This window comes from Herpailurus yagouaroundi, unplaced genomic scaffold, assembly GCF_014898765.1.
Source record: "Herpailurus yagouaroundi ecotype Mexico unplaced genomic scaffold, PumYag 28, whole genome shotgun sequence".
Lineage (NCBI taxonomy): Eukaryota > Metazoa > Chordata > Mammalia > Carnivora > Felidae > Herpailurus > Herpailurus yagouaroundi.
Window position 1 is genome coordinate 2,598,378 of NW_024412376.1, and position 26,037 is coordinate 2,624,414.

General features: G+C 35.8%; 1 protein-coding gene across 4 annotated transcripts in view; it reads left to right on the plus strand.

Moving 5' to 3' along the window:
• The window catches only part of KAT6A (lysine acetyltransferase 6A), a 114,426-nt gene that overhangs the window by 60,172 nt on the left and 28,217 nt on the right, over positions 1-26,037 (plus strand). For 3 of the 4 annotated variants that reach the window (XM_040448657.1, XM_040448715.1, XM_040448791.1), the window contains exons 4-8: positions 3,604-3,719; positions 4,313-4,394; positions 6,666-6,801; positions 8,159-8,475; positions 13,998-14,116. In XM_040448657.1, coding sequence (XP_040304591.1) covers positions 3,604-3,719; positions 4,313-4,394; positions 6,666-6,801; positions 8,159-8,475; positions 13,998-14,116 — 770 coding nt within the window. The remainder of the gene's footprint in view (positions 1-3,603; positions 3,720-4,312; positions 4,395-6,665; positions 6,802-8,158; positions 8,476-13,997; positions 14,117-26,037) is intronic. The other variant, XM_040448863.1, reaches the window with a different exon arrangement.

Sequence of the window (26,037 nt, forward strand, 5' to 3'; positions counted from 1 at the left end):
AGACTCTTCTAGTTTGTCAATTCTAGAGATATTCTTGGTCTATATTGTCAGAACTTAAAAGTTTTTGTAGGAAGGCCTTAGTAAATCAACATTATCTCTGATCATTGGCTTAATTTTCAGTGTTTTATATCTATAACAACCATGATTTAGTCAAGAAACCAGAAATCACTCTAGATACTTCAAGAGGAAAGAAATTTAATGAGAGAACAAAATATTTGTGAAATTATTAGAAATGCTGAAGGGGAGAGCTCTAGGCTGGGCTTTAGGGACTGATCTTAGAATATCGCAGAAGTGATCCACCAGGGGAGTCACTATATCTGTCTCCATCCGGAAGAGGTGGAAGCAGGGGGCTACTGGGCTGTAGCTGGATATTGAAAGGCTGAATTTGGCCATCGCCACATTTACCTCTGGATGGCCTCGAAGGTGAAAAGTGGCTGGGTACTGGCAGTACCAGAAGAAAAGTGGTCTTTGTTTCATTTCTCCCTTTCAAAAAGTCACTCAAACATCCAGTTGGTAGGAGTTAATTCATATCTAGAACCAAGCTGCAAAAGAGTCTAGGAAGTACAGTTTTTAGCTTTTTGGTTTTTGTTTATAGAAGGCTTTAAAAGAAGGTGGGAAGAGATCTTGAGTGGTAGGTGACCATATTCCAGCATAAGAATCACAAACAGTAATGAACTTGGGATGGATTTTACAGTTAAATATAAACCATAAAATCAGAAAATATTAGATAAAAATATAGTGACATGTCCTATAATGCATTGACTTCCAAACTATTTTAGTAGGAGCACCCTTAAGAAATTGTATGGGAGCCCAAATACATAAAACAGATAAAAATCTACTCAGGTGAGGTGGGAATAAAATGGGGGTGGAAGGAGAGTTGTGGTATACCCCTGTCTTCTAAGAAGCATTATATTTGGGGTGGTCTCTGAGTTCTTTGCAATTTGAAAACAGTAGAGGGAACTTTTAAAGAACTAGTAGAATAAATAACTATTGGTTATCTGTTGCTATAGAAGCAAACCACCCCAAAACATAGCAGCTAAAAGCAACAACAGTTTTTAATTCATGTTGTTCCTGTTAGGAATTTGGGAATGGCCTGCCTAAGTCATTTTTACTTGGAATCTTTCATGAGGTTGCAATCAAGATTTTAACTGGTACTCAGTTATCTGAAGGCTTCCATTCCATGATGACTCACTTGGCTGGCATGTTAATGCTGCCTGTTGACAGGGAGCCTCAGTTCTTTGCCATGTGGACCTCTTCATAGGGCTGTATGAATTGCCCACAGCACATTGAGGAGGGCACCTGTTGGGATGAGCACTAGGTGTTGTATGGAAACCAATTTGACAATAAACTTCATATTAAAAAAAAAAATGAATTGCCCACAGCATCCCCTAAGCAGGTATCTGATAGAGGTAGCAAGGTGGAATTGGCAATATCTTTTGTTACCTAGCCATAGCCTGTCATTGCAGCACACAAATCAACCCTATTCTGTGTGGGAGGGAACTACACAGGTGTCAATTGGTATTCTTGCCAGAAGACAAGAACGTTTGGAGGGCAGCTTGGAGCCTGACTATTACAGTAGGCAAGGAAGAAAACTATGAACATAGTTAAGTATATGATATTTGATATTACCAAAGTGAGAACTAAAATACCCAAAATTTTAAAAAGCAAAAAAGTTTTGGGGAAAATAATTGCATTAAATATGATAAAGGGCCAAAAGCTATGAAGAGCGTGCTTACATTTCTAGCATAAAGTCAAAGGGCAGAGCCTATGAACGAAAGTTAATTGTTGAATATACTAAAAAAACATTTTACCCAAGTAATTATAGGCATGCACACCAGTGCAGCAGTGAAAGCTGTTTTATAACTTTTATAATAATAAAATTTGAAAGATAAAAGAGCCCAAACCTAGAGTTGATGAAATTGTATTAAAACATTGGTACTTTGCTGGTATGTTTCTTTCATTTCACTTACCAACCCCACTTACAGAAATTTATTTTAAGGAATTAATTTAAAAGAAGGATGGGGCACCTAGGTGCCTCAATCGGTTAAGCATCTGACTCTTGATTTCAGCTCAGGTTATGATCTCACGGTTCGTGAAATCGAGCCCCACATCTGGCTCCATGCTGACAGCTCAGAGCCTGCTTGGGATTCTCTCTCTCTCTCTCTCTCTCTCTCTCTCTCTCTCTCTCTGCCCCTCCCTTGCTCACATTTGCGTATTCTCTCCGTCTCTCTCAAAGTCAATAAATAAAAGAAGGGAAGAATCTGTAGATATAAAATAATTCATTGTAGTATTCTATTACAGGTAGTAGTTTAATTAGTTAACAATAGGGAAGTAGTGTCAGGTAGGTTATAGGGTATCAATCAGTTTAAAGAATATAAAGTTTACTTGACTAAAAGTATGAAGAAAAGCAAAACAAAACTGTATATACTCTATAATTAAAACCATGCAAGCACCTTTAGGAAGTCTACAAAGGAAAAGTAGAACAGGAAATGGCTAATCTAGGACAAGGAGATCATGAATGAGATTTTTACACTTTCTCTCCCATTTTCCTTTAATGTCAGTGATATTTTGATAATAAACTTCATATCATCTCAGAGAAATTTAGGAATAGAAGGGAGAGGAGAAAAAATAACCATCCTTTTCTTTCACCAAAGAAAAATAAACTTAACCAACTTTTAGAGGAAAAGAACAAATCTTCCCAGAGTGAAGGCAGATTTACTTTCCTATAATTTTGAGAGTCAAACAGATACTAACTCTTTTGGAAGAGGAAAATTTTTTCTGTTGCTGTTAATTTTGATCACAATAGAAATATTGTTTAGGTATTAGTTTTTAGCTCGAGTGCCTTAAAATATGAGGAAGTAGCTCACTTTAAATGATGGGATTTAATAAAAATAGATTTTCAGTTATAAAAGTAATACGTTATTGCTAAAAAATTGAGAGCACAGAAGGGTATAAAGTGAAAGGTAAAATCCTTATTCAAAATGATTATAGTTTTGAGGCACCTGGGTGGCTGAGTCAGTTGAGCATCCAACTTTGGCTCAGTCATGATCTCATGGTTCGTGGGTTTGAGCCCTGAGTTGGGCTCTGCGCTGACTGTAAGGAGCCTGTTTGGGATTATCTCTCTCTCCCTCTCTCTCTGCCTCTCCCCGACTCAAGGGTCTCTCTCTCTCTCTCAAAATAAATAAATAAAATTTATAAAAAATATTTTAAAAATCAAAATGTTTATAGTTTCATATCTTAGGACATTATAGTTGCAAACAGTTTTTGTGTCCTTCCAGAAATGACCTGAGCATATTATGTATTGGTATACGTATAAGCATGTGTATACCCATGATGCTTTAATGCAGGCTTATTACAAGTTAGGAGTTTGTCAGGTGTTTTATAATCATATTGGGGAGGTGGTGTACTAAATTACACTTAGCATCAGTACAACTGAATTGGAATGCCAAATCCTGATGAGACACGTATGGCAAGCTTTCAAGGGCATCTCTTCTTTGATATATATTTTGATTTAAGGTAATTGCCTTTTTCTTCATCATTCCTTTAATACAATTACAAAATGATTCTTGACTGTTTCATTTGAGAACTTTCCCCTCCTGTTAGGTCATCCATCCTGTTTAAAGTTTTCCCCTGAATTAACGGTTAGAGTGAAGGCCTTACGGTGGCAGTGCATTGAGTGTAAAACATGCAGCTCCTGTCGAGATCAAGGCAAGAATGCAGTGAGTATCCTTGCTTTCTGATGTGACTATTTCATTTAGAAGTAGAGTGTACACCTAATATTTTCCTCAAAGTTTTGTTGATTACTTTTCATTCCCTTGGTCAGCAGAATTTGAAACACTGGTCCCATTCAATTATACATCATTAGTTTAGAATACTTGGTATTTGAGACTTGGATTCTTTCTGTTCTAGGTAGTTTCTAAAACACCTTAATTCTATGTTTGCAGAAAGACTAAGCTACTTTAAAGAAATACTTCTGAAATTTGTTTGAGTATTATGGAGGCATTCATTTAGGAACGGTCAGTGTATTAACTACAAATCATCCTTTTCTCTTTTCCATTAGAGCAAACTAAAGTTAGCTTATATCTGAAAGTTATGAAACTGTAGTTCTTTATTAAAGATTAGATGAAGCAAAACTTTTTGCTAACTTGGAGTGTCCATTTACTCAGTTTAATGCAAATTAAGGAAACTTTTAGTACTATAGTAGCTCATCATCATTGTGAGATCATTGAAGCTTTCTGGGTTTTATGAAGCTGTGATCCTGATGTGTTTTTGTTTCATAAGGTTAAGCAGAACTGTCCCTTCTCTTTTTTAGGATAATATGCTCTTTTGTGATTCCTGTGACCGAGGTTTTCACATGGAGTGTTGTGATCCGCCACTCACCCGGATGCCAAAAGGTGAGAAGTACTTCCTGAAGTCAGACTGGCACTGTAATGGCACTGTAATGGGCAAATCCGTGAAAGCACTTTTTGTCTACTTTGTTAAAATGAAAGAATAATTTCCGTCTTTCTATTTGGGGTTGTATAAGTAGGAAGAGAGCTGGCACCTTAAAGGTGGGGACAGTCTGTTTAGGCATCTTGACATTCCTATGTGTATGGATTCATTATTATCTTCCTCTATTTTCAATGTTTAAGTATCCATGGAGAGTGAAGTGGTTCATTTATGAGTATTTGCCAGTCCTATAGCTAGAGGACAAAATACATGCCTTATGTAATTTTGAAATATCTCTTTCTATAAAGGAAGAAATGGAATTGTATTAGATCATGTTGATTATATCAGTATTGGTTATTTCACTGTTCATCACTTTTGAAAGGCCTAGAGCCTTTTTTTTAATAATATAATTTGTAAACAGATAATTTTTGTGTGCTAAATCATAAGAATATAGCTTAATGTATTCTATTCTTTTGACTCCTATTCCTTGACAAGTATTTGGTTGGAATGTAACTGCCTGTTGGTTGAACTTCCATCCTATTATATGCTTCTAGTTTCTTAAAAAAAAATCCAGTTAGTGTCTCCTGCTTTGCCTTATCATAAATTCCATTTTTAACTCTGTTTTTGTGACTTAACAGGTTTCTTAAGTAAAATGCTTATAGAGTATTTTATAATTTCTGCTCAGAAAAAATTTTCCTGTGGATGGAAAGGGACTCAACCTTAGGTATAGTTAAGTTATTCCACTTAGAATCTTAACTTGAGTCTCTTCTTATGTCACTCTGGGGTTGTTAGCTTCTGGAAAATCTTAAATTGATATGTATTGGAAGAATAAATACCCCCTTTGCTACCTTTTCCATTTACTTGGAAGTTTGGGCAACAGGTCTTCTGAGAATCCTTCAAGATAAGAAAGATTTTCTTAGGACTTCATTTGTTTGTATTTAATGCCTACAAAAGAAGTTTTATAGCAGCTTAAAGCAGGAATCATTTTATTTTGAAATAATTGCAGACTGACAGACAAGTGGCAAAAATAGTACAGAGACTTCCTACTGTACCCATTACACAGCTTCTTCTAATGTCAACATCTTATAAAACTGTAGTACAATTACTGAAACCAGGAAACTAACATTGATATGATATGATTAGTAAATCTATACACCTTATTTGAATTTGTGGTCCAAAATCCAGTGCTGGATTTCATACTGCATTTAATCATCATGCTTCCTTAGTCTCTTCCAGTCTGTTAATTCCCTAGACTATCTTTCCTGACCTTGACACTTTTGAAGAATACTTGTTAGCGATTTTGTAGAAAGTTCTTCAATTTGGGTCTGTCTCTTTCTTTATAATGATTAAATTAAGATTATGAAGTTTGACAAGAACACCACAGAATTGATACTGTGCCCTTCTTAGTGCATTGTAGTGTAGGTGTATAATACTAATATGTCTTATTACTGGTAATGTTAACTTTGATCACTTGATTACAGAAGAAACCTGACCTTAAAGTTATTCTTTTTCCTCTTTGCACTGACTTTAGCATCCATCAGTGATTCTTGTTTGTACCAGTTTTACTTTGGTGTTTGCATATTGATGACTTTTCAGCTTCCATCATCTCTTCTCTATTTACTGATTGGAATTCTGCTGTAAAGAAGAGCTATCGCTTTTCCCATTTATTTATTCAATTACTTATATTCTTATGGACTGATGGGTATTTATTTTATTCAGTGGGTTATAATCCATTGACATGATTATTTCTTTTTTTTTTGTTCAGAATGACCCAGATTTGACTATTGGGAGCTCCTTCAAATTGGCTTGTAGGTCCTTTTGACATGCCTTCCTCATCTTTTGAATACTTTTCCATTTTCTGGCACCATGAGATGCTTCAGGTTATCCAGTATTTTCCCTGCTTCAGTCCTGGAATCATCTATTACTTAAGGGAACCTGGCTTCTTTTCTTGTAGAATTTGGGTGCCAGGTATAGACCATGGTTTTTTTTTTTTTTTAACTGAGGATCAGTGGACTTCAACCATATGTGGGCTTCAGAATACTTGTGCGTCTTTTCCAATCATTTGTAGAATTTTGTGTGTGTATGTTTTCGTGTTTATTTTTTTAGGGGGCTTTCATCAGTGTTTTAAAAGAGTTCTTGACCTAAAAGTGGTTAAGAACTACTGGCTTAGAGTATCTGAATTCTTTCAGTGTATCTGTGTCTATTGTGCTTTTATGTGGAATTTGATTTTTTTATAGGTATGTGGATATGTCAAATATGTCGACCTAGGAAAAAAGGACGAAAACTTCTACAGAAGAAGGCGGCACAGATAAAACGGCGCTATGCTAACCCAATAGGACGTCCAAAAAACAGGTTAAAGAAACAAAACACGGTGTAAGTTGTACTTGTGGCAAGGTGAGGGGAGAAAAGAATAGGGTTTGTCTATAGTGTAGGAGTCACTTGTTTGCTTTATGAAAAAAATTTTCAGTTGTTACAACTGGCACTTTCATGTAATAAAAAGGGCTAATACTTAATGAGCTCTTAATAAAGAGCTCTTTATTCAGTAGAATAAAGTTAGAACAAAGTTATTAAAGTTCTGAGTGTCTTACAGTGTGTTAATCATTTAATTTTCCCAACAACCAAATGAAGTAGATACTGTTGTTACTCTTATTTTTCAAATAAGAAGGAAATAAGGAAACTACATTTTATAATAAGTGTTGAACTGGGATTAAAACCCAAGTAGCCTGGCACCAAAGTCTGACTCAACGACTGTCTTATATTGTTCCTCTTATGTAAACAAAGAAAAAATTATGTTTCTATAGCATTTCACAGATTTCTCATGTAGTTTCAGTAGTTTATATTAGATGTACAAATCACTGCGTAGCTTTTTCTTTTGAGGTTGTAGCTAAGTCACATTTCTGTGTCCTGATGTAAAATAAAATAATGTGTTTTTCATCTATTAGCAGAAATCAGGTATATAATTATGCCTTGTGGACTAGGAAACTGGGCTATGTCTGGAGGAGGTGGGGCAAGATTCAGTAGTACTTTTTTTTTTTTTTATGGAGTATTTCTATAAGTAATTCCCCTTTGATAATATGCAAAATATCTTTAAGCCTATAAACCTCTATTAAAAATTTTACCCACCTTTTCTACACTTAAGAGTGTCTTAAAGATGACAGTCTTAATAACTGAAAGGAATGGGCACTAGCAGCTTGAAATATATAGCACCAGTATTGTAGTTCATATTTAAATCTTAAATCTAAGCTTTAAAATATTCCTATGAGATAATCTTTTGATTCCTGACTTTCAGAGGGTAATACATCCTTGTGTTTAAAGGTAAAGTGTAACTCTGAGTTGGTGCAGAGATCATGAGACTTTATACTTGGAAGGGTCTTAATTGTCATCTGGTCCAACTCTCATTTTACAGATGAAGACACTGGTGTTTAGACAATGTGATTTCTCCAAGAGGTATAGCTAGAAAGTGGCAGAATTATGAGTCAAACATGCCTTCTGACTCCCAACCTAGGATTCATTTTGCTATAAAATATTAGGCTTCCTGGAAGTAGATATTTCTAATAACTATTATTTCTCATTCCCTATAGTATTTATGATTTATGGAATATTCTTAACTGTGGTTTTTTTTTTTTAATAAAGCCATAGGTTATTTACCAATTACAAGTTATATATTAAATAGAAACCTTTTAAAAATTTCTTTTTTAATAGTTACCCTTTTCCCTGTTTGATTCTTTAGATCAAAAGGTCCCTTCAGCAAAGTTCGAACTGGTCCTGGAAGGGGTCGTAAACGTAAAATCACTCTCTCCAGCCAATCAGCATCGTCATCAGAAGAAGGATATTTAGAGCGAATAGATGGCTTGGACTTCTGCAGAGATAGCAGTCACCCCTTGAAGTTCAACAAGAAAACCAAAGGGCTCATTGATGGCCTTACCAAATTCTTCACCCCTTCCCCTGATGGGCGGAAACCTCGAGGGGAAGTGGTAGATTACTCTGAGCAATATAGAATCAGGAAAAAGGGCAACAGAAAATCAAGCACTTCAGATTGGCCCACAGGTAAAAGTTCACTTAGAAGCAAAATGTATTCCACAAGTGCATTATTTGAAATAACACTAGTTATCTGGAATAGGTTTATTTGATTATTAAACACTGGTTATGGAATAGAAGAAGATATTAAAGATATTTATTTAGATGAAAGTAAGGTGGTAATAACTATGGCAGAAATTGAGAGGCTGAAGATGAAGTTGCAAGAATGGACAAATAAGAGCTCGTAGGAAAAAGATGGTGCTTTTTTGGTAGAACCACAAAGAATCTTCCTATAGAAATTTAAGCCATAACCTTAAGTCAAGAATATCTTTACATTTCATAAATTACAAAATAAATCATGTGATGAGCATCATGATGCTTGCTTTATTTCCAGAAAGAAATTAGAAAGAATGTGGGTAGATAAAATACTGTTGATCAAGTAAGTATAGAGAAAAGAACAAAATTTTTCTACTTCAAATCTTGGCAAATAGATTTGTAATTTTTCATGAATTATACTTTAAAAGAGAGAAAGAGAGAGAACTACAGCTTCAGATAATTTACTTATGTATCAGGCTGTTTCCTACTTTTCATTTATTTACTTAAAATTCAATTTATTGAAACTGAAAAACAAAAAAATTCATCATTTCTCCTGCCCTCTACCTTACCCCCTTCTTCTGGCAACCACCAATTTGTTCTGTTCTCTGTATCTAGGAGTTTTGTATTTAGTTAGTTAGTTAGTTAGTTAGTTAGTTAGTTAGTTAGTTTTAGATTCCACCTACAAACCGCATACATGGTGTTTGTTTTTCTCTGACTTACTTCACTTAACATAATGAGGTCTGTCTATGTTAGAAACGGCACGATTTATTTTTTTGGGGGGGTTAGTTTTGCAACATACCCACTTTATTTCATTTCAGCACAGCTGGTGGTTGGGTTAGGAATTGCTAGGTTTTTGTTTTTGTTTTGGCTGAATAAGATTATACACTTAGACACACACTGCAGTTTCTTTATTTATGGACACTTAGGTTGCTTATATATCTTGGCTATTGTAAGTAATGCTGCAGTGAACACGGAGATGTACCTATCTTTTTAAATTGTTTTTGTTTTCTTTGGATACATACCCAGAAGTGGAATTGCTGGATTGTATGGTAGTTCTATTTTTAAGTTTTTGAGGAACCTCCATAATATTTTCCATAGTGGTTGCACCAATTTACATTCCTACCAGCAGTGCAGAAGTTCCCTTTTCTCCACATTTTCACCAACACTTGTAATTTCTACTCTTTTTGATGATAGCCATTCTGACAGGTGTGAGGTGATACCTTCTTGTGTTTTAGATTTGCATTTCACTGTTGATTATTGATGTAGAGCATCTTTTCATGTACCTGTGGCCCATCTTTATGTCTGTGGTGGTAAAAATGTCTGTTCAGATCTCCTCATTTTTAACTAGATTGTTTTTTGCTATTGAGTTGGATGAGTTCTTTATTATTTTGGATATTGACTCTTTTTTGGATATATGATTTGCATATATCTTCTTACTCAGTGTGTTGCCTTTTTATTTTGTTGTGCAAAAGCTTTTCAGTTTGATATAGTCCCACTTACTGATTTTTGCTTTTGTTTTTGCTTTTTGGTATCAGATTTAAAAAAAATTATTGTTAAGAACTGTTGAGGACTTTACCACCTATGTTTTCTTTTAGGAGTTTTACAGTTTCAGGTCTTAAATTCAAGTCTTTAATCCATTTTGAGTTACTTTTTGTGTGCGGTATAGTAGAGTTGTGTGGCTTCGTTCTTTCACATGTGGCTGTCCAGTTGTTCCAACATTATTGAAGAGGCTATCTTTTCCCCCATTGTATATTCTCGCCTTGTTTGTTGTAAATTAATTGACCATATATGCATGGGTTTATTTATGGGTCCTCTACTCTGTTGCATTGATCTCTGTCTGTTTTTCTGCCAATATTGTACTATTTTAATTACTATAGCTTTGTAATGTAGTTTGAAATCAGGGAGCTTTTTTTCTCAAGATTGCTTTGGCTATTAGGGGTCTTTTGTTGTTCCATACAAATTTTAGGATTGTTTTTTCTGTTTTTGTGAAAAACCTCATTGGCGTTCTGATGGGAATTGCATTGAATCTATCAGATGGCTTTGCGTAATGTGGACATTTTAACAATATTCTTCCAGTCTGTTAGTATGGAATATCTTTCCATTTATTTGTTTTTTCATTAATTGCCTTCATTAATGTCTTATGTATATCTGTACAGTGTTTTGTCTTCAACATACAGGTCTTTCACCTGCTTGGTTAAATTTACTTCTAGGTGTTTTATTCTTTTTTTTTTTTTTTTTTCAACGTTTATTTATTTTTGGGACAGAGAGAGACAGAGCGTGAACGGGGGAGGGGCAGAGAGAGAGGGAGACACAGAATCTGAAACAGGCTCCAGGCTCTGAGCCATCAGCCCAGAGCCCGACGCGGGGCTCGAACTCACGGACCGCGAGATCGTGACCTGGCTGAAGTCGGATGCCTAACCGACTGCGCCACCCAGGCGCCCCTTGATGCAGTTGTAAATGGAATTGTTTTCATAATTTCTTTTTCTGGTAGTTCATTATTAATGTATAGAAATACAGCAGATTTTATATTCTTCAACTTTACTGAATTCATTTATTCTACATTTTTTTTTATGGAGTCTTTAGGGTTTTCTCTATATGTCATCTGCAAATAACAAGTTTTACTTCTTTTCCAAATTGGATACCTTTTATTTTTTTTCTTGCCTGATTGCTCTGCTAGGACTTTCAATCTGATGTTGAATAAAAGTGGTGAGAATAGGCATCCTTGTCTTACTCCTGATCTTAGAGGAAAAGCTCTCAGCTTTTCACCATTGAGGTTGATGTTAATTGTGGGCTCATCATATATGGCCTTTATTATGTTGAGGTACATTCCCTCTATACCTGCTTTTTTTGAGCGTTTTTATCCTAAATGAAGGTTGAATTTTGTCAAATGCTTTTTCTGCATCTGTTAAAATGATCACCTGATTTATATCCTTCATTTTGTTAATGTGGTGTATCGTATTGACTTATTTGGGGATATTGAACCATCCTTGAATCTCTAGAATAAATCCTACTTGATCATGGTGTGTGACCCTTTTATTGTATTGTTGAAATCGGTTTGCTAGTGTTTTGTTGAGGATTTTTACATCTGTGTTCATCAGGGATATTGGCCTGTAATTTTCTTTTCTTGTGATCTCTTTGTCTGGTTAAGTTACATTGGTCTCATAAAATAGAGTTCCCCATTTTGTTTTTTGGAAGAGTTTGAGAAGGATTGGTATTAAGTATTTTTTGAATGGCGAAATTCACCAGTGAAGCTTTTGTTTGTTGGAAGATTTTTGATTATTCATTCAAGTCTCCTTACTAGTAATCGGCCTGTTCAGATTTTCTATTTCATCATGATTCAGTCTTGGTAGGTCATATGTTTCTAGGAGTTAATCCATTTCTTCCAAATAGGCCCAGCATTTTGGTGTATAATTGTTCATAGTAGTCTCTTGTGATTTTTTTTGTATTTCTCTGGTATCAGTTGTAACATCCCCTCTTTTATTCATTTTATACTTAAATATGAGACTAAGGTCCCTAGTTTTCAAGGTAGAAAAGATCTGTAGAGAAGACTTAATAGTGTAGCAGGTAATTCAAATCAGAGGAGAAAAATTTTGATTATCTATCTTGATAATTAAAGCTTAAACTGGTCTCACTATTTAGTGCCTTGAGTTTAGAGAATGTAACCCTCTGAAGTAAGTAGAAAAGTCTCTGAGGAAAGTAGAAGAATGAGAATGGATTCTTGGTTCACAACGGCCAAAGGTGTAGTGAGTGTCTAATATACTGCAAGAGAATTTCTTAGCTTTGATTTCTTTCCTCTGAATTTCCCATTGGTAGTTGTATTCACTGCTTCTTCATTCCTGCTTATATAAATGGTTGATTGGTCCAGCACAAGAGAGGAAATCCTCATCATTATCAGTTCCCTCTTTTTATGCTTGTATTGATTGGCTTTTCACCAGAGTGGCAATCAACTAATTACTCTTTGAGCATTCAGGTACTTTTCATGTCTTTATCAGCCATGTACACTGTAGCTCCAGTCTGAGTATGTTTATTTAAGAAAATATACAAGTCCTTTAGAGCTTAGGAAGAAAGAATCTAAAGCAGATTCTAATGAAAGCCATTTTTGAATAAACTGTTTGATTGGAGATGGATTATTATAAGAATCTCCTGGAAAGTTTTAGAAATAGAAATAATTAGAGCAAATGTGTAAAGTATATGGAGAATCAATATTGACTTTTCTGCATTGGTGTGAGTTTTTGTTATAATTGGCTCTGTAAGTTTCTTATGAATTGTAGAGTTTAAGGAACAATCTGCACCATATATATGATAGAATGCTACTGAATGCCGTACTAGATTTGTGCCTGCATCCATCTGTGTCGTGCACTAGGGGGCATTAAAATCACAAAGGATCTTCAGATACATATTTTTCAATTTGGGAATATTTTCAGCAGTGAGTCCTTGTCCTTATTCTTCTTATACTAAGTGCACAGGTGTCTGTTGACAGCCTATATGTCTATTTAATTTGAAAAGAACTGTCTTTTCAGCCATACTACTACAAAGAGGAAATTCGTCCGTCAACAGTGTCATATTCAAATGCAGAGGATAACGATCTACATAATCCCTCCAGTACTCCTTTCATGAATTTCCTTGCCCATCTGAGGAAGATGCGTCATTTATGGATGTTTATTATAATTTCTCATACTTACCCCGAGGATTATCATCTGTGATCCTCAGATTTGTGGAGTTCTGCTTTATTTAAAACGGCACCCAGAATGTGTGGGGAGTTACGGTAGTTATTTCAAAGGTTACCTTCTTGCTGAGATAAGAATGTACTGGCCTTATATTGATTGTGGAATCATTGAGAATTATAAAAGGAACAAATTTTCCCTGTTTTGGTCCCATATGATGAAAATCATGTCCTGGTAAAACATAAACAACTTCCATACTACTGAAGTATGAAAAAGCAATATTTGAATGTTGATATGTTAAATTCATAGTAAAACTTTTATATTCAGATTATTTCAAAGTAGGTTTCATATTCCTTAGACCTTTATTCTGATTTTGTATTATTATTAAGTTTTTATTTAAATTCTAGTTAGTTAACATACACAGTATAAAATTGTGTAATACTAGTTTCAGATGTACAATATAGTATTTCAGCACTTCCATACATCACCACTTGGTGCTCATCAAACTTTTATATGTATTATACTAAAATCTAATGTCTTGATGAAGTTCAAATTTAGTTATGTGATAATTTTAAGAAGTTTTAGGACAGTTCAGATTTTCCATCATAAAGCAGATAGAATATGTACATATTATTTACTGATACATCTTTCTAGGTGTCCATTTACTCGTATCCACTTCTTTTATAATATTAAGGTCTTCAAACTGAAATCAACACTTTTGAAATGTTTCCTAATTCATGTATTAAACTAAGGATAAAGTTAATAACATGTGAGCCCTTTCTTTATGTGCAGACAATCAGGATGGCTGGGATGGCAAACAAGAAAGTGAGGAACGGCTTTTTGGGAGCCAGGAAATCATGACTGAGAAAGATATGGAATTATTTCGTGATATCCAAGAACAAGCACTGCAGGTAAAGTTGGATATGCAGAGTGGACAATTAAATACTTTGGTCGTGAATGAGAAACAGGATTAATTGTATTGGGATAGAGCAGTAAGTAACAGCAATTTATTCATCCATCTGATCTGCAGATAGATGTGGTTTGTGCATATATGTAGTTCTGCTTGTTAAGGTATTTCTTTTAAACATTGTGACTTCTTTGGTTTTGCAGATAAACAGGTTGCTTCTGACTACCAGTATTAAATGAGTTTGGTGTATTTATTTTCTGTCTTATGTATGAAGAAGAGTTTGGGATTTGACCAACAAACAAAAACCAAGCTCCTTTCACGTGATAAAACCACCCATTTTCATTACTTCAGTAAATATTTATGAACTGCTTTTGCCTTGATCCTTTGGGACATGTAGCAAAATATAAATGTATAGACAAAGAACCTGATTAGGCTTCAGATGCTGAAGAAGCCAATGTGAATGACAAGATTCCTTCTCTCAAGTATAGTCCTGGAGAGACTAAATGAATAATTTCATTCATGTAAAAAGTTTAATTATAGGGTACATGGTGTTTTGGAAGAATAGGGAGCAAGCATTTGTCTAAGCCTGGGGAGGTCAGAGGATTCGTTGATGGGAAATACTATTTGAGCTGGTCTTACAAAGAATCTGTAGGAATTGATCCAGATGACAAGGAATGGGGTCCTTTATAATCAGAAGGAACAAAAATGCAAAGACTTGAAAATGGGGGGAAACAAAGCATGTTTTCACTAACTTGTGGGAATAAATTTCCACATAGGATAAAGAATACTGGGTGTAGATAATGACAAGAGATGAGATTGGAAAAGCACAGGGCTAGAACATAAAGGCTCTTCTATATTAAGTTCATTTATCTTGTGTTTTTTCTTTCTTTGCCACCAACTCACTATGTTAGCCAAGTTGAGTTCTATCTCTTGTCTTGAAAGTAAGAGTTTATAGTTTTATAAGCATGATACTGGGGATTCGTGTTGTGCAGGTGAAATTCTTGAGATTAAGAAACCTATTTGTGCATAGATTGTTTATGTAGATCATTCTGTGAGTATTTTTTTAAAATAACAATATGAATAGTCAGCAAACATTTACTGAGCATTCTACCATCTTATGATTTCACAGAGTGTTAACTTTGAGTCAGATAGATCTTCATTCAATTTGTGGTTTGTCATTTACTGACTTCTACTTTGGGAAGGTTGTTTAACCCTTGAAAGCACATTTCTTTTCCTACCAATAAGTAAAACAAAGTGCTATAGGTACTATAGTAGAGATTCACATGGAGTTCAGTGGGAATTCAAAGAAGGAATTAGTAGTTCCTTTGAAGAACTTTTTTTACTGATTAAGTTGCAGACATAATGCTAATGTCCTTTTACTCTTACTTATTTGTGTGTATTTCCTAAAAACAAGGACGTGGTTGTACATGACCACAGTACAATCATCAAATCAGGAATTTAACACAGATAAAGTATATTATCCAACCTGGAGGTTTTATTCAAATTTTAGCAGTTATACCACTAATGTTCTTTTATAGCAAAAGGGGGAAAAGAAAACAACTTGCCCTGGTTCGTTTTATCTAGTCTAGGATCATGTGTTTCACTTAGTTGTCATGTCTCCTTAGTCTCCTTTAACCTGGAACAGCTCTTCAGTCTTTATCTTTCATGATCTGGACAGTTTTGAAGTGCGCAAATCATGTATTTTGTAGACTATCCATTAGTTTGTGCTTGTTTTATGATTCATCATGATTAGATTCAGGTGATCTACTTTTGGCAGAAATACTGTAGAGACGATGTGTCCTCCTCTCTGCATGATATCAGGAGGTATGTAGTATTAATTTGTCCTATTACGAATGATGTTAACTCTGATCACTTGGTTAAGGTAGTATTCTGCCTTGTTGCTTCCCTGTAAAATTATTTTCCGTCTATAAATATCTTGCAGCAATACACTTTGAAACCACGTAAATGTACCCTATTTCTTATCAAACTTTTATCCACTAGATTTAGCATCCAGTGGTGATTTTTGCCTGAAACTGTTGTTTTGTTGGTTATTAAACAGATGATATTCTAATTTCATCATTCCTTTTATGTCTATTAATTGGCATTCTAGTGTAAGGAAGGTCCTTTTTTTCTTTCCATTTATTCATTTCATTTAGACTTGAAGATTCTTATGACTTATAATTTGTTGCTATTAATATTTGTTTTGATGCTTAAAATTGTTCCACATTTGGGTAGGGGAGCTTTTTCAAGCCTGCTCCTGTGTCCTTTTGACATGGCTCTGTCATTTTTTTTTTTTTTTTTTTTTACTTTGTCCGGTTTATTCAACTCTTTTTTAATTGAGATAAGTGATATATAACATTATATACTAGTTTCAGATGTACACCATAATGATTTGCTTTTTTTTTTTTTTTAATGTTTATTTTTGAGAGAGAGAGAGAGAGAATGTGTGTGCACAAGTAGGGCAGGGGCAGGGGCAGAGGGCGAGGAGGACAGAGGATCTGAAGCTGTCTCTGTGCTGACAGCAGAAAGCCCAATGCAGGGCTCGAACTCCCAAACCGTGAGATCATGACCTGAGTTGGACACTTAACCAACTGAGCCACACAGGTGCCCCAACATAATGATTCAATGTTTGTATATATAATCATTCTTACTTACCTTTGACCACAGCAATATGTTCCAGGGTCTTACTGTTCTGGCTGTCGATTTAGCCATTTCTCTAAGAATCCTTGGTTTCTTTTACTGGAGAATGTGAGTAAATGGCAGTTTTGCCCTTTCACTTGCTCAGGTCCAGTGAGGTATTATTCTTGATTTTTTTCTCTCTCTTTTTCTATCTCATACTCCATATTTAATTCATCAGGAAATCCTGATAGTTTCCACCTTCAAAATATATACAGCTTATGACTACTTCTTACTACTTCCACGTCTACTACCTTAGTCAAAGCCACCATTATCTCTTGATTGGGCTATTGTAATATCTCTATACTAATTTCCTTGCTTCTACTTTTGTCCCTCACCCCAGTCTGTAGTCCATATTCTTTATACAGGGCCGAGAGTAAATATTTTCAAACTTCATTTGGATCATACCACTCCTCTGGACAGAAATTCTTTAATGTCTTTCAGTCTTGCTTAGAATTTTTAAAACCAAAGTCTTTATCCTTTTTTTTTTTTTTTTTTTTTCCTTTAGACCCAGTATCATCTTGTGCCTGCCTGTTTCTTTAGCTACTCCCCTTGTTCTGGCCTTTGTTCACTCTACTCCAGCAACAGGCCTCCTGTTTCTTAGACACACCAAGCACTGTCCTGCCTGGGAGCCTTTTGTATTTACTGTTCCCTCTGCCTGGATTGCTGTTCCTCTAGTCTAGATGTCTAGTTGGCAGGGGTTGGAATAATAGGGTTGCAGAAAGAAAGATTGATAGAAAGAGTTAAAAGGGATGCTGAGGCCAAGTGGAGACAGTGTAAATTTGTATCAACAGTAATCTAACTGTGTGTTTCTTGCACATTTTATTAAACTTGTGATTGTCCATGTGTATATCGGCACCATGGAAATGAACAGCTAGATATTTAAATTCTAATTGGTCCTTATTTTCATTGGCAGTGCACTAAAATTCTTAGGATGTGGTATTTGTCTGTGAGGTTCATTCATTTAGTATTCATGTGCCTGGCATGCTATGTGAGCTGTAGGGTGAACAAAAAGACATAGACTGCTTTCACAAAGCTTTCAGTTGCATGAGTAAAACAATAGACAATCATATAAATATATCTGTAATTACAAACTGATAGCTAATAGGAAAAAAATAAAAATGCAGCAAGAGATTATAACAGGAGCTTCCTGATCTAGATTGCTGGAGATTGGGATTCCTCTTTTAGGGAAGTAATAATTTACACAGAGACTGAAACTTAAAAGATGAGTAGAAGGTCAGCAAGGCAAAGAGCTAGAAAGAAGAAATGTTCCGGACATAAGGGTACTGCTTGTGTAAATGTTCTGAGGTACCTAAGCACTTGGTAAGTTTGAGAAACTGTAAGAAGGCCAGTATAGCTTGAGTACAATGAATAAAAAAGCCATATAAAATGAAGCTGGAGAGAGAGATTGAAGAGGTAAGTTAGGATTTGAGTTTTTATTGTAATTGTGGTAGGAAACCATTGAATGATTTCTAGCAAGGAAATAGCAGGATCATATTTACATTAAAATTTGTTTTTTCGTGGGGTGCCTGGGTGGCTCAGTCACTTGAGCATCAGACTCTTGATTTCGGCTCAGGTTATCATCTCACGGTTTGTCAGTTTGAGCCCTGCATCGGTCTCTGTGCTGTTAGTAGGGAGCCTGCTTGGGATTCTCTCTCTCCCTCTTTCTCTGCCCTTACCCTGCTCATGTTCTTGTTCTCTCTCTCTCTCAAAATAAATAAATTTTTTTAAAAAATGTTTTTTCCTGGCCACTATATGAAGAATGGAGTGGAATTAGGCAAGAGAAGGCACAGAAATCAATTTAGAAATCAATTTATTGGCTTTCTCAATGGTTCAACTGAAAGAAGACAGTAGCTTAGACTAGAGAGATGGCAGTGGAAATGGGAGAGAAGTGGATGGATTTAGAATATATTCTGGAGATGGAATCAGTAGAACTTGGTGATAGATTTGCCGTGTTGTTTGAGGGAGCAAGAGAACACTAGGGTTGACTCCCATGTTCTCTGACTTCATGGAATAGAGAAAGTGGGTTGAAACCAATTTTATTTAAAAAAAAATTTTTTTTTCAACGTTTATTTATTTTTGGGACAGAGAGACAGAGCATGAACGGGGGAGGGGCAGAGAGAGAGAGGGAGACACAGAATCGGAAACAGGCTCCAGGCTCTGAGCCATCAGCCCAGAGCCTGACGCGGGGCTCGAACTCCCGGACCGCGAGATCGTGACCTGGCTGAAGTCGGACGCTGAACCGACTGCGCCACCCAGGCGCCCCCCTTTTTTTTTTTTTTTTTTAAATTTTTTTTTTAACGCTTATTTATTTTTGGGACAGAGAGACAGAGCATGAACGAAACCAATTTTATTTTATATATTTTTTATTTTCATAGAGCTTACCATCTCATAGGAAATGTGCCCAAAAAAGCAAATCCAGTATTTGCTTTTGAGTGATTTTATTGAGTAATTGGGTTTTGTATGGTGCATTACCTAAGTCAGTCAAGAATTATTGAAATGTTTATAAAAAGGGGGCCCTATTAATTGGTTTTGATTGTTTTTTGTTTTGTTTTGTTTTAGTTTCAGGAGAAGTAAGAATATCATTTACCTGGTACTGTGTTTCATTAGCTATACAATGAATATGTTCATAAAAAGAAAAAAAAAGAGCCACCTCTGAAAATAAAAGCATGAAAAATTAGCAGTATAAGCTTTTGTTCTGGAATTTTTTTAACAGTAATCTTATAGACTTGGAGTAAATGGTTTTTTTAAGAGTTCCACCACCAAAAAGAAGCATTTGTATTTGGCTCATCTCATTGGAGCATAGCAACCTTTCTGAAATATATACAATGATTTTTACGTAAAATGTCACCAAAGAACATGTTATATTTCCATGTTAATTTTAATGCTAATTTTGAAGAATTTGTGTGTGTGTGTGTGTGTGTGGTTGTAGAAAGTTAACAGAGCAATTTTGAAATCTATGTGGGCTATTAAAATATTTTTTTCTTTGCATAAAGAATTGAACATTTATTAGAAATGGAATAAACTAGGTTCACCAAATCTCCTAACCTCATAAGGATTGTTATTACCATTTTACATATGAGGAAACCAAGACTTTTAGTTGAGTGACTTTCCTGAAGTTATGTAACTAGTAATGGCAGAAGTGGAATTTGAACCCAGGCCTGTATGGCTTCATGTTTTATGCCCTTAATCATAATAATATCCATATTACCCTGTTAAAAAATGTTATGGAGGCATCAAAATCATAAGGCATGTGCATTTATGCAAGTAGGGCAAAGTACATAGGAAGACAAATAGCAAACAGTGACATAAGATTACCAGTTAATGTAAGTCATTGCTGTATTGAATGATACAGATTGTTCCATGTGGCAACAGTATATACTAAGATGAGTAAGAGCTGGTGTGATCTGAGATGATTACAGAAGAAACAGGCTTAAAGGATGATTCAGATTTAGGTAAATGGAGAGAATGAGGGCTTCCCAGATAGAGTAACCAGCATTAAGTTGAGCTTTGAGGAATTAATGACAACTGTAAATGCAAGAGACGTTGTGATTATTGGTCCCATGAGATCAACAAATACTTGTGGGCCTAATATGTGCAACTCACATTGTGGAGTTGATGTAGAAAACACAATAGCTGCTCATAAAGGTGTCACAGGCAGTCCTTGCTTTGCACGTCACTGTGTTAATGGAAACATGTGCCTGTTAGAATCGTGTCCATTCTTTATACATTGCTGTGGTGACTGATATTTGATCTCAGTTTAGGTATTCTTATGTTTCAGTTAACATGGCACCATGTAAAGTAAGAACTGCTTGTGGTTTAGTTTAATACGTAAAACAGTGAACTTTTGTTGGGCATTGGTAAGAAATATATTGAATTAGTAGTATAGGGCTGAAATTTGGAGGGCTTTAAAAGCTAGAAAGAGGACATTTGTCTTGGCATGCCAGGATTTTAAGGTAACCCCATGACTGCTTTTTTGTTGTTGAAATGATTTCTCTTTGGTACTGGTGAAATTAGAGATGAGGAGTGGGAGATTGTTTTAGTGTCTTAAGCCATTTGTTAAGTTACATATTAAAGGCTAGTTAATTGTATTTTGAGTTCATTCATTTGACAGTTTAGCACGGTTTTATTGAGTATTTATTAAGATCCTGGTTAAGAGCCTAGGTATTAGAAATAGCCTGAACAGATCCAAATCCTACCTCTGCTAAGTGACCTTGGTCAAACAAGTTACTTAATAGGTTTGTTGAAAGGATTAAATGAGTTGATATTTGCAAAGTGCTTAGCATGCCATTCACGTAGTGAGCACTAAATAAATGTGAGCTTCTGCTAGTTATCTTAGTGGTAAGTGCTAGAAATACTTAGATAAATAGGAAATGTGTCCCTGTTCTCCAGTTGAAGAGTCATTTATAAATAAATAAAGCCATGTGGTTAGTAATAGTATCCTTTTACTGTGTGTCAGGTACTGCATTCAACGTCATATATAAATTTTGTCATTTAGTTCAACCTTGTTACTTGTTCCTGTTTTACAGATGAAGGAACTGAAGCTTTAGAAGAATTGTCTTACCTAGAATTATATAGTTGTTGGTATCAGAGTCAATATTTGAACCCACAGTCTGACTTCTGATCCTTAACTCTTAATTTCTAGTTCATGGTCTGCTACCATTGAGATAGGCATAAGATGATATGAGAATGAACAGGAAGGCATCTGTCTAGGGATGTTAGGGGAGCCTTCATAGAAGAGGTGCTATTTGAGCAGGCTGTTGAGGGAATGAGTAAGAATTTACTATTGGGCAAAAGGAGGAAAGCATTTCAAAAAGAACAATTTGAGTGTGAGAAAGCATATTGAACCCTTGGAGCTGCATGTAGCTTGTTTGGCTGAAGTTCAAGTAAGATATGATATTGAAATGGTAAGGACAGACCAGATCGCAAAGTTCCCATGGTCCTTGTGAAAAAGTTTGCACTCTTTTTTAGTTACAGTAGCTCTTTAAAGTAGTTAAATAGCTCTTGAGTTGAAGACTTTTTAAAAAGAGTGACATGATTGTATTTGCTTTTAGAAACTCAACTTCAGTGATTCGGTAAGCATTGGATTGACGAAGACCTGGACAAGGACATCTACCAGTCTGATGATTACAGTAGTCAGAACGAGAAGTGACTAGGACTGAATGAAGGTGGAGGAGATACAGTAGCAGAGATTTTGAGAAAGATTTAGGATAGAATGGGAAAAATATGGTGTTGGGAGTTGGGGTTGAAGGAGAGGGCAGAACCAAGTAAGCCATTTTAAGGACTATCGCTTTTACTTTGAGTTAGGTAGGAACTCTTGGAGGACTTTGAGTAGAAGAGTGACATAGGTTTTAAAGGATTACTCTGGCTTCTGTGTAGAATGAGGGGAAAATACAGAAACTGTGAGAACTTAGGAGGCTATTAGAATTATCCAAGTAAGAGATACAGTGGTTTGTATCATAGTGGTAGTGGTAGAATTGGAATTCTGATTATGTTTTGAAGGTGGTAGACCATTAGATATGCTGATGGATTGGATGGTTATGAAAACCAGGAATCAAGGATGATGCTAGAGCACAGTTGGAGGAAGGAGTTGCTGTTTGCTGAGATATAGAAGAATACCGGAGGAACAGGTTTGAGGGGGAAAAAAAGATCAGGAGTTTGATTTTGAGCGCATTAAACTTGAGATTCCTATAAAGCATTCAGGAGAGGAGATATCAAGTCGACAGTGGGATGGTATATGTCTGGAGCTCAAAGTGCAGGTCTGGACTGAAAATTTAAATCCAGGACTTGTTAGCAAGTTGGTGGTACTTAAAGAAATGAGGCTAGATGAGGTCACCAAAGAAAAGGAGAGACCTTTGAGAAGTCCCTTTTTAGAGATTGGAGAAACTGTGAATGGCTAGGGAAGGAGGAAAAAACTTGGAGATACTGGTTCCTTACAAGCCAATTGAAACAAAATGTTTCAAGAAGGAAGGAATGGAAAATTATGCGGATAGGTCTGAGGACTGAAAATTGACCATCAGATTTAGTAACATGGAGGTAATCTTGAGAAAGTTTCCATAGTGAGGGAGGGGGAAGATGAAAATATAATTGGAACTGGTTTGAGAAAGAAAAGAGAAATTGGTTATAGAAGTAATATGGGGCTACTATTTTGAGGTAGTTTGCAGTGGAGGGGAACAGAAGGAGAATATTTGGGTGAAGATGTGAGGGCAAAAGAAGGTATCCATTTTTTTTTTTTTTTATGGGAGAAATAGCAGTAGTTTTTATGCTGATAGGAATGATCTAGTGTATAGAAATCTGATGATGCAAAAGAGGGAAGGGAAGATTGTTGGAATGTAAGAGAGGATATCATCTAATGCACAGGTGAAAGCGTTGGCTTTAGATGGGAGCATAGACCATCTAGACATAATATTAAGGAAAGGTAGGCTATGTGGGCACAGAGAGTAGACATACAGATGTGGCCTTGGAAAGCTTTGGAAGTTCTCTTGTGATTGCTTCTTAGTTTTCTAGTGTAGTAGAAAGCAAAGGCATTGATTGACAGTGAAAATGGGGTAAGAGGTGTGTTGGAGGCTTAAAGAGATAGGAGAAAGTATAAAAGAATTTTTTAGGAGAATTGAGAGAGTGAATGGAGTTAGAGAACCATCAAGGGCCCGTTTGAGGTCAGTAGTTAAGAATTACAAATTACAAGTTAAGGGGCGCCTGAGTGGGCTCGGTCAGTTAAGCAACCGACTTCGGCTCAGGTCATGATCTCCCAGTTTGTGAGTTCGAGCCCTGAGTCAGGCTTTGTGCTGACAGCTCAGAGCCTGGAGCCTGCTTCGGATTCTTGTGTCTCCCTCTCTCTCTCAGCTCCTCCCCCACTCGTGCTCTCTCTCTCCTTCAAAAATAAACATTAAAAAAAATTAAAAAAAAAAAAAAGAATTACAAATTGAGGGGTGCCTGGGTGGCTCAGTTGGTTAGGCGTCCAGCTTAGGCTCACATCATGATCTTGTGGTCCGTGGGTTCGAGCCCCGCATCAGGTTCTATGCTGATAGCTCAGAGCCTGGAGCCTGCTTCCTGTTCTTTGTCTTCCTCTCTCTCTCTGCCACTTCCCCGCTCGCAGATTCTGTCTCTCTCTTTCATAAGTAAATAAACATTAAAAAAAAATTTTTTTTAAATTACAAATTGAGTCTAGTCAATTTGTTCTGTGTTTTTCTCTGACCATATCCAGATGTTGGATTATGTGGAGAACTGAATTTAACGAGAGTTGCGATTTTGTTGTTGAATTGGGAGAATATCAGGGAAGTTAAGGATATATGTAGGCAAAGATGAAGTACAGTAAAAGACCTTGGAATTTAAGCTGGATAAAGAGAAGGAGGGCATATGGAGAGTGAAAAACTGGTAGATCATTGGATTATAGGTCCAGTGGAAAGAAGGGGTAAGAGGGTTAAAGACAAAATCCTAGATTTTAATCAGTATTTAACAGTAAAGCAAAAGAGATGTCTAAGTGTAGACGAACAAAAGAGACATAGGAGAAGAAAGAGACAGAAGTAGCCTGGAATCACATCTACAGTTCTGAGATCTGGAATCCTGAAAACTTAACAAAAAATTACTGTGGCAATACATTGTTGTACAACCATCACCATCATCAGTCTCCAGAATTTGTCTTCCCAGACTGAAACTCTGTACCCAATATACCATAATTTCCCATTCCTCCTTTGCCCATCCTCTGGCAATCAGTATTCTACCTTGTGATTTTGAATTTACTGTAGGTAGGTCTCAGTGGAATCATAAAATATTTGTCCCTTTCTGGCTTATTTTACTTCGCATAACTTCTGTAAGGTTAATCCATGTTGTAGCATGTGTCAAAATTCCCTTACCAGAATTTATATATATATCACTTGATATATGTATATACCATGAACGTTTATGCATTCATCTGATGGACATTTGAATTCCTTTTACCTTTTGGCTGTTGTGAATAATGCTGCTGTGAACATGGGTGGACAAATACCTGTTGAGTCTCTGCTTTCAATTCTTTTATATATTGTTGGTTCACACGAAAATTCTGTTTAATTTTTTTTGAGGAACTGCCATACTGTTTTCCACAGTGCCTGCATCATTTTACATTTCCACCAGCACTGCTCAAGAGTTCTAGTTTTTCCACATCCTCTCCAACATTTGTTATTTTGTTTTTGTTTTGTTTTTTTTGATAATATCCATTGTAGTAGGTGTGAAGTGGTATATCTCAAATGCATTTGCATTTCTCTAATGATAGTGATTTTGAGCATCTTTTCATGTGCTTACTGGCCATCTGTATATCTTCTTTGGAGAATGGAAAAAATTATAATTCATTTTGCAGTAAGATCTCATTTACCTAAACAGAACTGTTGGCAAAACATGGTGTTAACTGACATGAAACTATACATATTCTTTACTTACCCCATTTAATGTGAATATTTCCTATGCTTTGCTAAAGAAATACTAGTTTGTCTGATTATGGAGTGTTGCCCCAAATCCTACTGGGATTTCAGATACATATATAATACTTCTCTAACATTAGAAAAATTCAAGATTCCAAAGCACATTCCGTGTGAAGGGTTTTGGATAAGAGTCTGAACTTGTGGCTTCACTTCTTTGGATTTCAGATACATATGTAATACTTCTCTAACATTAGAAAAATTCAAGATTCCAAAGCACATTTTGTGCCAAGGGTTTTGGATAAGAGTCTGTGAACTTATAGCTTCACTTCTTTGGAAAACTGAATTCCCGTTCTAAAAACCGTAAACAGAACTTTTGGAATTCAAAACATTAATTAATTGAGGGCAGTGTATCCTTTGTATCTCACCCCTCCCATTTTGTTCTTTTCTGTCTTTATTCTTTACTGTTCATGCTGCTTTCCTGAAGTTTTTTGCCTCTTAACTTCTCTGAGCCTTTTTCCCCATCTATGAAGTGGACATGTTGTTTTCTACTTTGAGGAACAGATTGTGGGGATTAAATGAGATAAACAATATAAGGCATAGAGTCTGGCATAGTATCTGCTCCACAAATGCCGATTCTCTTTATTCTCTTTTTTCATGCTGTCTCCATTTGGGACCATGTGAACTCATCCTTACATATCTCTTTCATCATGCAACTTCTGATCCCTAATGAACAGAATTATTTTTTATTACAGTGTTTCTATAGGAAAATGTTCAGATACTAGAAGACATCTCTTTTCTCTACACTTCACATTCTGATACTAATAATAAGGGTATAGTCCTACCCTCTATTCCC